The sequence below is a fragment of the Delphinapterus leucas genome, chromosome 14 (genome assembly GCF_059928025.1).
Source record: "Delphinapterus leucas isolate spDelLeu-1000000601 "Yukka" chromosome 14, BTC_Dleu_Yukka2, whole genome shotgun sequence".
NCBI classification, from domain to species: Eukaryota; Metazoa; Chordata; class Mammalia; order Artiodactyla; family Monodontidae; genus Delphinapterus; species Delphinapterus leucas.
The window spans coordinates 65,888,961-65,903,926 of NC_143142.1; the positions used below are offsets into that span (position 1 = coordinate 65,888,961).

Below are 14,966 nucleotides of genomic sequence, written 5' to 3' on the forward strand. Positions count from 1 at the left end.
TAATGAAAATCACGTAAGGTCTCAAAATTTATAGCTGTGATAAAATATAGACAGTAGCAAAGGAAAATTCTGTCTGATCTGTAATAATGTCAAACTCATTTAAGGAGGGATACAGTTATCAATATATAAGTACCACTTTCATTCTCTATTATGCCAATCTCTTTTTTTATATACTTTTTCCCTCTCTTGTCTTACCAGTCTTGCCATCACATATATGATAATTGGCCAAGCAATTCATCTTTGCTATAAGCTTGGTGAAAAAGCAAAACATATGAGCTAAGTATGCTGAAGAAAGGGTAAAATTAATAGCAACAAAAGCCTAAAAACATGATTTCCTTGGTGGAAAGTTGTTCAAAGTCAATTTCACACAAATTTTCTTTCCAACCACAAAGGAATCAAGAGTAATAATCATTATTAGTGTTGTTGTTTCCCAATATTTAGTAAGACAGTGTGTAAAATCTAAGTGCCTTGAAGAAACCACCAGAAATTTAAGACTTAAAGGCTCAGGAACAATAGTATTAAAAGAAGTCAGAGCAATATTCTTCTTAGAGTCATACTTAAATATGAATATAACATTAATGATGAAACTGCATTTAGCCTAGTCCCTCAGAAAATTTAGTAATAACAATGTTCCTGTGTTTTAAAGGGAAGAATTTAGTAGTGTTAGGCAGAGGAGTAAAATCTTACCTTGAGGTTACAGAAACATTTAATCATCTTGATTCTCTCCTACTCCACTATAATATATATTACATTAATTAGATTTATATTCCTATCTATTTTTGAAAATGCGATTTTTAAGACATTTTCCACATTTTGTTATATCAAAACAAGCAGACCATTCATTTATATGGATTCAGAATAGGACAATCCTAGTTATCATCCATAGCATTATGTTACTATATTTGACAATGATGGAAGCTTGTGTATGTAGTATGCCTACACCTGTAATAAAAGTAGATTAGATTAATTTGTTCCTAATTCAAATTTGATTCCATTTGAACAAAATTCCAAGTCATATGGCTCAGAACAAAGTCTATATTTGACTTCCACAATTTAAAAAGACATTGACAAAATGAAAAGGAGTTGAGGAAATCCCCAAAGCTGTATATTTAGACCTAGTTCATTTTCATCAAGATCAAGATGTTATTTTACAGACCGAGTTAAAGAATGAGTTTTCACCAGGGTCCAGCTAATATTTATTTTCTCTAAGGACTAAAAGAGAAAAAATTGGAACCTGATTCATGATGATTCAGATTAGAAAAAATAGAAAATGTTTTGAAATTTCAGAGTTATTAACTATCGCAATGAATATTATTGAAGCTGTGAATTTCCTTTGCATATGTTAAGATTGGCCTCCTTCTATCATCCGTGTGGGATAATATATGCAGCTTTAGCTGCCAAAAGTTGTGCAGTTAAAATAGCTACATTTAACATTGTGGTGTGATAATACACGCTATAGTTGAGGATTCTGCATGTACCTTTGCTTTTTTGTTAATAAAGTAGATTCAAATTTTACTTTTAGTGTGAAATAATTAGAAAGATTTATGGAGTCATCTATCCTGATCAGCTTGTTCTCTTTATTATATAATGGGTTAAAAAGAAAGTTTAATCTTTAAAAAAAATCCTCTAAGAATTCAAGATTTGCATGCATCTCGTTGTGGTGATCTGTAGCTTTTGTGTGACCGGCTGTCTATGGTTATAATTAAAAAAAAAAAAAAAGCAGTATACAGATGAACCTGAACCATAAATTATTTAACATATTGTAAAGTTTGTAAATGTATGTTTTAGGAATGTTCTGTATAAGTTCTCAAAGAAAATCAAAGGTGAACTCGTATAACTAGTTTTTGTACATTTACACGAAAAATAGCATGTTACTAATTGCAGCTTATCAATCACTTGTCTGCAGCTACACTCAACATGCTCCTGGATATTTCATTGCACTGGTTGTACATGTAATTGCTGTTATTTTTACAACAGCCGTGCAGCACCCCAGAGGCTGAATTCAGGAAATGAAATTGAAGCTTATTGAAATTTGAGGAACGACTGTCCAGTAATATAAAGAAACAAGAAAATAAGTTGATTTTGCCCCTTATAAATGAACAAAATTGATTAGTAAATGAGCCAAGTTGTCCTTCAATTCTGTATCAAATGTCCAGTGAAAGTTCTGATTACTAAAATTTATGCAATTAAAATATTATAAACCCCTTGTTACATGGGTACACTATCAAAACATTTACCTCAATGTTATTTCAACAATAAGCATAATTAACAATGTTATAGCTCTGAGGTTTTATGAAGACATTAAAAATGCCTATAACAAAAATTAAAAAAAAACAAGGACTTTTTCAGTACCAATAATTAACCAAGTTTTTGCAAGTTAAAGATAAATGTACAATTTTAAATTAAATGGCAAACTAATATGGCTACTGATTCTCTTCCTCAAAGCTTAGCCTGAGAGAGGTTCCAGAAACAAGAGAGGTTTATGAATCTTGTAACCTAACAGAAAAACTTTGATAACACAGTTATAAAATGAGTGTAACTGTGTTCCGATAAAACTTCATTTATGGACACTTGCATTTAAATTTCATATAATTTTCATGTGTCATAAAATACTATTCTTCACTTAATTTTTTAACTATTTAAAAATGTAAAAAATATTCTTAACTTGTAGGCTGTAGAAGAACAAGCAGCAGGCAAGATTTGCCAATGGGCTGTAGTTTGCTCATCCCTAAGCCAAAAGGAAAAAGACCGGGTCTAAGGAGTCTTCCAAAAGTCATCAGGAATGACTGAGGAAGAAAGAATTAGAAAAAAGTTGAGATATGAAGTAAAAAATTATGTAATCTAAGTACCCAATTATTTATTTAAATATATATCTAAAATTCACACAGTGACCTTCTCTAGAGGTAGGAATTTAGGGTACTTTTATTTTTTTTCTTCTCTATTTTTCTAAAATCCCCATAATGAACATGTTACGTTTTTATTATTAGAAAATAAATCACTTTAAATCTGGAGGGAAAAAAGAAAAACAAAAAACCCTCCAAGAGCCTGATGTTTAAAATGACTGCTAGGAAAATCAGGGTCACTACCTGATATATTGTTACAGAAATAAATTAACCTGAAAGTGATTTATTCATTACAAAGTTTTATCTTTTATTTTGTAATAACATGAAGACTTTGACAACTTAGATTTTACTATATCCCTTTTCCTTATGCTCAAGGGAACAAATGTATTTGCCCAACTATCCCTTGAAGAGATTATGCTAGTTTGTACTTCTATCAATAGTATCATTCAGTTCCTTTGTAATAAAATACATTTCTTATCATCCTCTAAATTCTCCAGCTCCCATCCTCATCTTAGAGTCTTTATTCAGTGTTTCAAACTGCCTTGCCTGGCACTCTCACAGACCTGGGTTCAGATTCTTCCTCTACAACTTAGTAACCTTAATGCCTTTAATAATCAGTTTCCTTGCCTGTAAAATGGGAACAATAGTTCTTGCCTCATAGGACAGTTGTGAAGATTAAATGAGATATTGAATGTAAATCTATGTGCACAGTGTCTGGCACATAGGAAGCACTCAATAAGAATGACAGTCATGACTAGCTTTTTAAAAACTGTGATAAAATACACATAACATAAAATTTACCATTCTAACCAATTTTAAGTATACAGGTCATTAAGTACGTTCACACTGTTATGCAACCAACCACCATCCATCTCCAGAAGTCTTTTTCAATTTCCAAACTGAAACCCCATACCCACTAAACACTAACTCCCCATTCTCTCTTCCCCACCAGCCCCAACAATCCCCATTCTACTTTCTGTCTCTCTGAATCTGACCACTTGAGGGATCTCATATAAGTGGACTCAAACAGTATTTGTCCTTTTGTGACTGGCTTATTCCATTTAGCATAATGTTTTCAAGGTTCATTACTAGCTTTTAAGAAACTATTTTCTATGAATATTTTTCCAAGAAAAATTAAATATTGACCTCTCCTAATAAGTACTATAAAATTAAAAACCTACAGTGTTATATTGAAGTGAGGCATTTCCTCTAATAACTATTAATATTTTCAGAGAATTAAATAAGATGTTACCTATACCTGACATCCATTCACAATGGACTGGAAACCGGAGCCACAGAGCCTATTAACAGTGACAGCTGGGGTCTCTTTTGGGATTCCCACACGCAAACCAACATGTCTTGCCAAGTATATAGCATCTGAAGAAGTCTGGAACAGAGGGAAAGAAAAAGAATTTCCTCTATATATCTAGGAATTAAGAAGAAGGACACAATATAGTAAAATGTTCACAATTTTTCAAAAATTATAAATTATATGGCTCTAAGGTAGGACACAATGCATACAGGTACAGGATATTTTATATAATACGTGTTAATGATTGGAATAAAAACTGTAATTCGGCCAACTCGATTTTAAACAAAGTATGAGAAATCCTTATATTAAATCCTCAGTAGAACACAGAATTTCATAACAATTAGAACTGTTTAAAAATGGAATACGCTATCTTGAAGTAGTACGTTCTTTAACAGAGGAAGCATTAGAGGCTATGGTTCTCAACCTTGGCTGCACAGTGGAATAACCGAGGAAGCTTTATTAACACAGTGATGCTCAAGCTCCTAACCAAACCAATTAAACCAGAAAGGCTGGAGGTGGCCACATGCATCAGTAGTTACTTTTAATAGCACCCAGGTGATTGTAATGTGTAACCAAGGCTGAGGCTGGCTGACCTAGGAAGGGGAGAGATGAACAATGGTCAGGAGAATAAGAGGTGGGACTAGACTACTGCTTCCCAAACTTTAAAATGCATACTGGGGCATCTTGTTAAAATGTAGGTTCTCAGTAAATAGGTCTAGGACTACCTGAGATTCTGCATTTCTAACCACTGCCTTGGTGAGGCCAATGTTGCTGGTCCAAGGACCACACACTTTGAGTAAGAAGGGATGAAACAACTTTTTTTTTTTTTTAACAATAACAACAGCTTCTATTGTAGAGAAAGCTAAAGCAAATTTGATAAAATGTAAAGTTACAAGAATAGTACAATGAACACCCTAAAGTTACCTTGATGGACCAATTCTTTACATTTTATCAAATTTGCTTTAGCTCTCTCTACAATAAAGGTACATTAGTGTCTTTAACACCAAGAACCTTAACACCTCTCAAAATAGGCAGGACATAAATATATAAGTTCAAAATATAGTCGATTCTTATTATGTGTAGATTATATACTTGCAAATTCACCTACTTGCTAAAATTTATTTGTAACCCCCAAAATCAATACTTGCAGCACTTTTGTGGTCATTTGCAGACATGTGCAGAGTGGAGAAAAATTTTAGCTGCCTGATATGCACGTTCCTAGCTAAGGATGAACAAGGGGACACTGCCTTCTTGCTTCAGCTCTCATCCTAGAAACAGTGATCTTCCTGCAGTCTATTTAGTTTTATGCATTTTTGTGCTTCTTGTGGGCGATTTTACTGTTTAAAATGGCCCCCAAGTATATAATGCTGAAGTCCTTGCTCTCCAGTATCCCTAAGTGCAAGAAGGCAGTGACGTGCCTCACAGAGAAAATATGTGTTAGATAAACTTCATTCAGGCATGAGTGATAGTGCTGTTGGCTGTGAGTTTAATGCTAATGAATCAACAATATATATTAAATACAGTGTCCTTAAATAGAAACATATATAAAACAAGGTTATGTACTGATCAGTTAACAAAAATGTTGTGACCGGAGGCTCACAGGAACCTCACCCTGTCGTTTCCCCTGGGAGCAGTGGTTCAATAGCTGCTAATTCGGTGTACACGGCAACTATATAAAACATAACTACTGTGAATAACGAGAATTGACTACCATGAACAGTTGTGTGCCAATAAATTAGATAATTTAGGTAAAGAGGACAAGTGCCTAGAAAGACACAAACTACCGAACCCAACTCAAAGAAAAATAGACAATATGAATAGACCTATAACAAGTGAAGACTGAATTCATTAGTAATCAAAACACTACTCACCAAAAAAGCCCAGACTGGCTTCATTACTGAATTCTACCAAACATTTAAAGAAGCATCAATACCAATTATTCACAAACTCTTCCTAAAAAATAGAAAAGGATCACTTCCCAACTCATCATGAAGCCAGAATTATCCTGATATCAAAACCAGACAAAGACATCACAAAAAAGTACAGATTAATATCTCTTATGAATATGGATATAAAAATCTCCAACAAAATACTAGCAAACAGAATTCAGCAATGTACAAAAAGAATTATATGCCATGACCAGTGTAAGGGTCATCCAGAAATGTAAGGTTGTTTCATCACCTGAAAGTCAATTAATATATCACAATGTATCAACAGAATAAAAAACAAAAATCATACGATCATCTCAATTGACATAGAAAAAGCACTTGACAAAATCCAACACCTTTTCATGATAAAAACATTCAATAACCTAGGAAAAGAAGAGAACTTCCTCAACCTGATAAAGGGCATCTAGAAAAACCCATATAATCATACTTAATGGTGAAAGACTGGACGCTTTCCCCACAATATCAGGAACAAGACAGGGATATCCATTTTTTGTCTCTTTCATTCAACATCAGAGGTTCTAGACAGAGCAATTAGGTAAGAAAAATAAATACATAAATAAAAGAAATCCAGATTGGAAAGAAAGAAACATAACTATTTCTACTCTCAGATGACATAATGTTATATATAAAAAATCCTAAGTAATCAACTAGAAAATGATTAGAAGTAATAAATGAGTTCAAGGTTTCAGGATATAAAATTAATATATAGAAATCAATTGCATTTCTTTTTTTGAAAAATCAGCTGCATTTCTATACACTTGCAATGAACAATCTGAAAATGAAATAAGAAAACAATTCCATTCACAATAGCATCTAAAAGAATAAAATACTTAAGAATAAATTTAACAAAAGAAGTGCAAAACATATTCTGACAACTCTAAGACATTGTTGAAAAAATTAAAGAGGATTTATACAAGTGAAAAAACATGCCATGTTCATGGCAATATTCCTTCAATTGACCTACAGATTCAAAACAATCTCTATCAGAATCTTAGCTGACTTCTTTGTAGAAATGGGTAAACAGATTCTAAAATTATCAAACTGCAGGAGACCCAGAATAGCCAAAACAACTTTGAAATGAATAACTAAGTAGGAGGACTCACATTTCTTGATTTCAAAACTTACAAAGAAGCAATGATGATCAAGACAGTGTGGAACTGACATAAAAAGGATAGACATATAGATCAGTGGAAAAGAACTGGGAGTCCAAAAATAACATCATGTGTCTATGGTCAACTGATTTTCCATAACAGTGCCAAGACCATCCAATGGGAGAAAGAATAGTCTTTTCAACAAATAGTGCTAGAACAACTGGATAGCCACATGCAGAAGAATGAATTTGGACCTGTACCTCAAAACATATATAAAAATTAAATCAAAATAAATCAAAGGCCTAAATGTAAGAGCTAAAACTATAAAACTTAGAAGAAAACATAGGGATAAGTCTTCATGACCTTAGATATGGAAATGGATTCTTAGATAATGACACCAAAAGCCTGAGCAACAACAACTGAAATTGGGCTTCATCAAAATTAAAAATTTTCATACTCCAAAAGATACTATTAAGAAATGAAAAGATAGCAAAGTATAGAAAAATATTTACAAATCATGTATCTGTTAAGGGACTCATATCTAGGATATATAAAGAACACTTATGACTCAATAATAAAAGGACAAATAACCCAATTAAAAAATGAGAAAAGGATATGAATTAGACACTCTCCAAGAAGATACGGCAATGGCAACAAGCTAATGAAAAGTTGTTCACATCATCAGTCATCAGGGAAAGGCAAATTAAAACCACAATGAGATACTACTTCATATTCACTAGAATGGCTATAATAAAAAGACACACAATAACAAGTGTTGACAAGGATGTGGCAAAAGTGGAACCTTCATACACTGTAGGTATGAACGTAAAATGTTTCAGCTGCTTTGGAAAACAGTCTGAAAGTTTCTGAAACAATTAAATGTAGAGATACCATATAGCCTAGCAATTACACTCATAGGTATACACCCAAGGGAAATAAAAACCTATGTCCACACAAAAACTTGTACTTGATGTTCAAAGCAGCATTATTCACAAGGGACAACTGTGCACCTTTTTCTGAGCCTTATCCCAGCTCTAAGAGCTGAAAGCGCTCAGCGCAGGAGGTGGCAGTAGCCTCAAGCCTTCTCAGCCTGCCTCACCCTTCTCAGTCTGGAACCACCTTAACGAGTCAGGAGAACAGTGATTAGGGCCCCAGTACTGTCAGTGGCAATGCACTCAGTGTAGAGCCTCCGTCCCACCAATGAGGTCTGGTAAGAGTAAGACAGTCCCCACTTCATGGCCACACTTTGAAGGAATATTCAGCTTTCAATTACTGCAAATGAATCATCTATTTTGTACACCATACATAGCAAGGTAGAGGGTAAAGGAGCTTCTCATTTCCCACAAAACACTGACCAAGCTCCTACTGTGTGTAAGAAATGATGGGAGATGTGTTGCATTGCTTGGATTTGCTACCCTCCTTAGTGGCACACAGAGAGAACCAATTTACTTCAAATAAGTCAAGGAGATTAATTTGCTATTTAAGAAGCAATAAAATGTATCCCAAGTCCCAGACAGATCCCAGATAGATATATAGTTTCTGAATATATGTTCTTTTGAATTATATATGTCCTTTTGAATTATACATGCCATTGCTTCTGGAGTCAGAGGACTCCTCAAATTATGAATACCTTCAACTATTATTAACTAGTACACCATTACAACACGTTAAAGGAATTATTTTTAGAAACTGATAAAAGAAAGCAATAGGAATGAAATGTCCCTTCAGCACTACTAACCTGTATGACGTTGCCTACAACGACACTGTCAATAGTTTCAGGCGAGACTTTGCCAGCAGACAAGGCAGCCCTGGCAGCAGACTCAGCCAAGTCAGTAGCTGTGAAGTCTTTCAGAAGACCTCCATAAGCTCCAAAGGGTGTCCGCTTAGCAGCAACGATGAACACACCTATTGCAAAGAGGAGAGATTTATGAGCAACTACAGGTTAGTCAGTGTCCCTAACATGCTTTAAATAATTTCATTGTGAACCTTATTGTAAAGTACAATTTTCAATTAAATAATTAAAAATCTTTGTCACATAATAATACATAGAATGGGTCACACTCACAGAAGCAGTACTAAAAGTTATCATTTTGATCAATACCTACATGCTGGCACCAAGAACTGCACTGCAGGCTACGATGTAAATCCATTTTGGCTAGATGACATTCTTATAATCTGATGATTTGCAATGCTAGAAACATTTGTTTAAAACGAAAGGCTTCTTCTATTTGCTGGAGTATATTGCCTAGTCATAGAATCAAAGAATCTCCCAACTAGAAGGTACCTTAAGGTTGTTTGAGGCCAACAACTCATCCTATAAGAACATCCTCTAGAATATTCCTGACAAGAGGTCCTCTCTACCTTCTGCTAAAGAACTTTCAGTAAGAAGGCATGCTCCATTGTGTGAAGCAGTGTGCCCGTGAATAGGCAACATAACCTAACGATTTTTTTTCTCACACTGAGCTGGCTTGGTTTACCAAGTGTTCCATCTACCAATCGTAGTTCTATCCAAATGCATTCCAAACTCAGACAGATTATATAGCTTCTAGAACATACACTGCTTTGAATTTGTATTACATATGTCACTGCTTCTGGAGTCAGAGGATGACTCAAATTACAAATTTCAAATAATGTGAACTATTATCTTTTACTCTTAGAATAAAATGAGCATAACAGATGGCCTTTATCATGGGTAGCCCCTCCAGTATCTGGAGTCAGCTAACCTGTAAAATTCCCCAGACCTAATGACTCTTTTCCCAAATACACAAAAAGCATTCTTTCAACAGTTCTTTATTTAACATTAATTCTGGTTGTTTTTCCCTAAAGACACTCTAATTTGCTAATATCCTATTATAACGTGTCAGTTAGAATGTAACAAAGTTTCCTACATCTGACCTAACCACAAAGGATACAGAGGAATTATCTATACATCTATTATTGCAAAGACTACAAATTTGCGTTATCACTATTGGTTCCATTGGTGTCCCTGTACAGATAAATACAAATTGTCCCCTCCCAAGGCACTCTACTGCCACCTGCCAAAAAAAAAAAATATATATATGGTTAACAAATCTACAATGACTATGATATGAGTGGCACCCATTAGAGTTGTGAAATGCAAAGCCTGCATACTGGGGAACAACATCGGTTACAGCAGCTTCATCACACTAACATTTATTAGGCACCTACTGAGTACTAGACATCTCATCACTTGTCATATAGTATCTAATCTTCCCAACAACTCTGCAAGGTAAATATTACAGTTAACATACAGGGGCACTTACTGTATGATGGACTTCATGCTTGATGCTTCGTATACACTAACTAAATTTTCCCAAAGACAATCTGAGCACACATTTCCACATCTTGCCAAGAAACTAAGGGACTTTTAACAATGGGTTTGTACCCAGATATTGACCTATAATTGAGACCATGCAAACATTATACCACTATTGTTATCTGGGTACAATTCTCCTGTTTATGTTAGAGATCTCTTTCCATGGAACAAACTAAATCTATCCTAAAAAAAATTCCAGCTTCTTCTTTCATTCCTACGTTGAGAAATTTACAGTCTAAAAGAATGTTAGGAGCAACATATATAACTATACTTTAGAACAGATCCAATCAGTTCTTTACAGATAAAATATTCAGATACTTACAAAATGCCATAAATATTGGTTTGGTGCACTACAAATGTTTTCCTCTGAGATGGGTTATTCTGGGCCACTATGCCTTCCTGTAAACATCCTCTAATCCTCCTTGATTAATAGTCTCTGCCTATTTTTATGCTGGTGTTTGCTTTATTTCATTTTCCTTTCCCCTTTGCTTGCCTTCTTCCTGATTTTGGTACAGTCCTGCTCTGGTCATCGCCTAGTATGCTCCTATTTGACCAACTCTCCAGTAGACACTGAGGATATATGAGAATGGCTTCCTCAAGTCCTTGGAGAATGAACAAAAGTAGGCAGATGTAGAGTAGATATGGGAAAAGGGAATAGCACAGGGTGAGTGTCCAAGTTATTTATAACCTCTAACTTGAAGGCCAGCAGCCCACGCTAAATAGAATGGCGAGAATTCAGAAACTCAAAGTCTTGCTGGCTTGAAGAATCAGAGAACTGAATTTATGGCAATCACAGATACTGGAAACTGAGGGGGGGATCTGTGAAAGAAAAGCACCGCAGTGGGGAGCCCAAATATCTGGCTGAATCCTTTATCATGAACCTGTGGGGACAACTACAACCGCCTCAGCTAAGCCTAAATGAATTAGTTAGATCTGAGCTACTGCCCTCTACAGGGGAGACAGACTGTGCAGTTTGAGTTCAGCCAAATTAACTGCCTGCAAAAATAGTTAACTAAATAATCGGTAAGTCAATACTTTTTGGAAAGTACCAGAATCCAGTCCCTACAATGGTTCACCTGCACTGTCCACCACACAATCCAAAATTTATTCACGTATGAAGAAACAAGAAAATACAGGCATATCTCAAGAGATATAACAGGTTTGGTTCCACACTACTGCAATTAAGCAAGTCGCACAAATTTTTTTGTCTTCCAGTGCCTATAAAAGTTACGCTTCTACTGTAGCCTGTTAAGTGTGCAATAACATTATGTCTAAAAAAATGTGCATACTTTAATTTAAAAAATACTTTATTGCTAATAAATACTAACCATCATCTGAGCCTTCAGTGAGTTGTAATCTTTTTGCTGATGGAGGGTTTGAAACATTGCGAGAATCACCAAAATGTAACATGGACACAAAGTGAGCAAACGTTGTAGGAAAAATGTCACCAATAAACTTGCTCAACTGCAGGGTTGTCACAAACCTTCAATTTGTAAAAAACCGCAGTATTTGCAAAGTGCAATAAAATGACATATGCCTTGTGTGACTCATTCTTGAGATAAAAGAAAATCAACAGCAACCAACCCCAAGATGACCCAGATGTTAGCATTAGCAGACAAGGATTTTAAAGCAGCTGTCTATCATAACTATGCTCAAGGATGTATAGAAAACTTTGTTCATAATAAAGGATAGGACATCTCCACAAAGAAAAAAAAAAGCTTAAAAAAAAGAACCAAAGTGAAAATTCTAAAACTGAAAAATATCTGAAATAAAATATACACCAAATGGGAAAAAGCAAGTGTGAAAAAAAGAAGTGTAAAAGCAGAATGGAAGTGAAAGGAGTACGATTTAGTGACCTTGAAAGAGATAAATAGACATTACCTGATCTGAAGAACACAGAAAACGATGATTGGGGAAAACAAAACAAAACAAAAAACATGGGCAAAGTCTGACAAAGGAACAAAGGCAATTCAATGGAGAAAGGATAGTCTTTTCAATAACTGGTGCTGGAACAACTGGACATCCACATGCAAACAACAACAACAAAGTAGACAGACCTTACACCTAATAAAAATTAGCTCAAACTGGAACACAGACTTAAATAAAAAATTCAAAGACTATAAAACTCCTAGAAGATACCAAAGGAGAAAATCTAGACGACCTTTGGTTTGGCTTGGTGATAACTTTTTAGATACAACACTAAAAGCACAATCCATGAAAGAAAAATTTGGACTTTATTAAAATTGAAAACTTCTGCTCTTCAAAAGTCATTACTAAAAGCACAAAAATACAAGCCACGGACTGGGAGAAAATACTTGCAAAACACTTATCTGATAAAGGCTGGTATCTAACATATACAAAGAGCTCTTCAAACTCAATAATAAGAAAACTAACAACCCAGTTAAAAATGCATAAAAAATGTGAACAGACACCTTACCAAAGATACTATACAAATGGCAAATAGCCTTATGAAAAGATGTTTGACATCATGTTGTTAGGTAACTGCAAATTAAACTAACAATGAGATACTATCCCACAACTATTAGAATGGCTAAAATCCAAAAAACACCAGCATACAAAACGTTGGTGAGGATGTGGACCAAAAGAAACTCACCCACTGCTTCTGGGAATGCAACATGGTACAGCCACTCTGGAAGACAGTGTGGCAGTTGCTTCCAAACCTAAAACTAACCATACTCCACTCATATGATCTAGTAGTCACACTCCTTTGTATTTACCCCAGTGAGTTGAAAACTTAGGTCCACACAAAAACCTGTACACAGATGTTTATAGCGGCTTTATTCGTAATTGTTAAAACTTGGAAGCAGCCAAGAGGTTCTTCAGTAGGTGAATGGATGAACTGTGGTACACTCATACAATGGAATATTCTTCAGCACTAAAAAGAAATGTGGTATCAAGTCATGAAAAGACATGAAAGAAACTTAAATGCATATTGCTGGTGAAGGAAGCCAATATGAAAAGGCTACACACTGTATGAGTCCAAATATATGACACCTAGAAATGGCAAAATTATGGAGACAGTAAAACGACCAGCGGTTATCAGGGGTTGGGGGTGGTAGGGAAGGAGAAATGAATGGGTAGAGCACAGGGAAATTTTAGGGCAGTGAAACTACTCTTTATGATACTAAAATGGTAGATACATGCCATTATACATTTGTCAAAACCTATAGAACTATACAACACAACAAATGAACCTTAATGTAAACTGTGGACTTTAGTTAAAAATAATATATCAGTATTGGTTCATCAATTGTAACAAATGTACCACATTAATGCTGTTAATAATAGGGGATAACGGAGTGGGGCGAGGAAGTATATGGGAATGCTCTGCACTTTCTGTTCAATTTTTCTATAAAACTAAAAGATAAATTTACAGATTCAAGCTCAGTAAACTCCAAAGTGAATAAATGCAAAATACACGCACACACTCACTCATCTTGGCACATCACTGTCAAACTTCTCAAAACGACAGAATCTCAAAAGCCAGATAAAATGATATATTGCATACATGAAAATGATTCGAATTGAACGTTGACTTTTCAGAAACAATGAAGGCACATTTCATTTGCTTCTCCATAAATTTCCTGTCATGAGTTTTTTCCTTGTATTTCATAATCTAAGAAAGCATTTTTGTGTGGGAAGTGCGTATGGTGAAATATGAGAAATCTACAAAAGAGTGTGCGTGTGTGAAAATGAAAGCAAGAACTTCCCCTTTCCTTACATCACGTCTGCTTACTTGAAGCTCCCAGGCTGTAAAGGTTAGCATGAGCAAGGCTAAAACTGAACTAATACAATTATTTTGAGTGGGGAAAAAGCTATTAAGTGTATTTTTAAAAATAATCTGGCATGTGCAGGTACAAAGACTAGACAATCTAAAGGATTTTTTCCTGTAATTTCATAAACTGGATACCATGGCAATAATTATTTGATCTGATGCCGATTTTATGTGGAAGTTGAAAGGTCTAAAACTTAACAATCGGTAACACCCAGCTAAGATCTTGTGTATTTTAAAAGGCTCTGAAAATTCAGAGGTTAAAGATTTTTACTGAAAGACAATGAAAAGACATATTAATCCAGAGTACAGTGAGTCAGAAACACCAGGAAAGGGCCTGGCAATGTGGCAGATGTGACCACAGAGGAAAAATAACACTAGAAGAGAAAGAGGAATTCTGCCTTCCTTTCTATTACATTGTTAGGCAAATATTTACTCATTTAATTACAGCAACTGCAGACAGCAACCAAAGCTAACAAGGAAAACTGCTGCTTCTGTATCCACTTCAGTTTCAGGATTAATCTGGCAGCTCCCTGACCCCCGCCCCTGCCTGCCCACCTCACCTGCCTTGAAGGGTTGCACAAGCATTCCCAGCAAAGCTAAGGAGCAGTAAGAGAGTTAATATTTGTTGAGTGCAACCC

General features: G+C 35.0%; 1 protein-coding gene across 4 annotated transcripts in view; it reads right to left on the reverse strand.

Annotated features, from left to right (window-relative positions):
* The window catches only part of ACAA2 (acetyl-CoA acyltransferase 2), a 43,547-nt gene that overhangs the window by 26,500 nt on the left and 2,081 nt on the right, over positions 1 to 14,966 (reverse strand). For 2 of the 4 annotated variants that reach the window (XM_089895174.1, XM_089895175.1), the window contains exons 2-3: positions 8,934 to 9,100; positions 4,102 to 4,269 (exon numbers count right to left, since the gene is read on the reverse strand). In XM_089895174.1, coding sequence (XP_089751300.1) covers positions 4,102 to 4,269; positions 8,934 to 9,100 — 335 coding nt within the window. The remainder of the gene's footprint in view (positions 1 to 4,101; positions 4,270 to 8,933; positions 9,101 to 14,966) is intronic. The other 2 variants (XM_022584504.3, XM_089895176.1) reach the window with 2 other exon arrangements.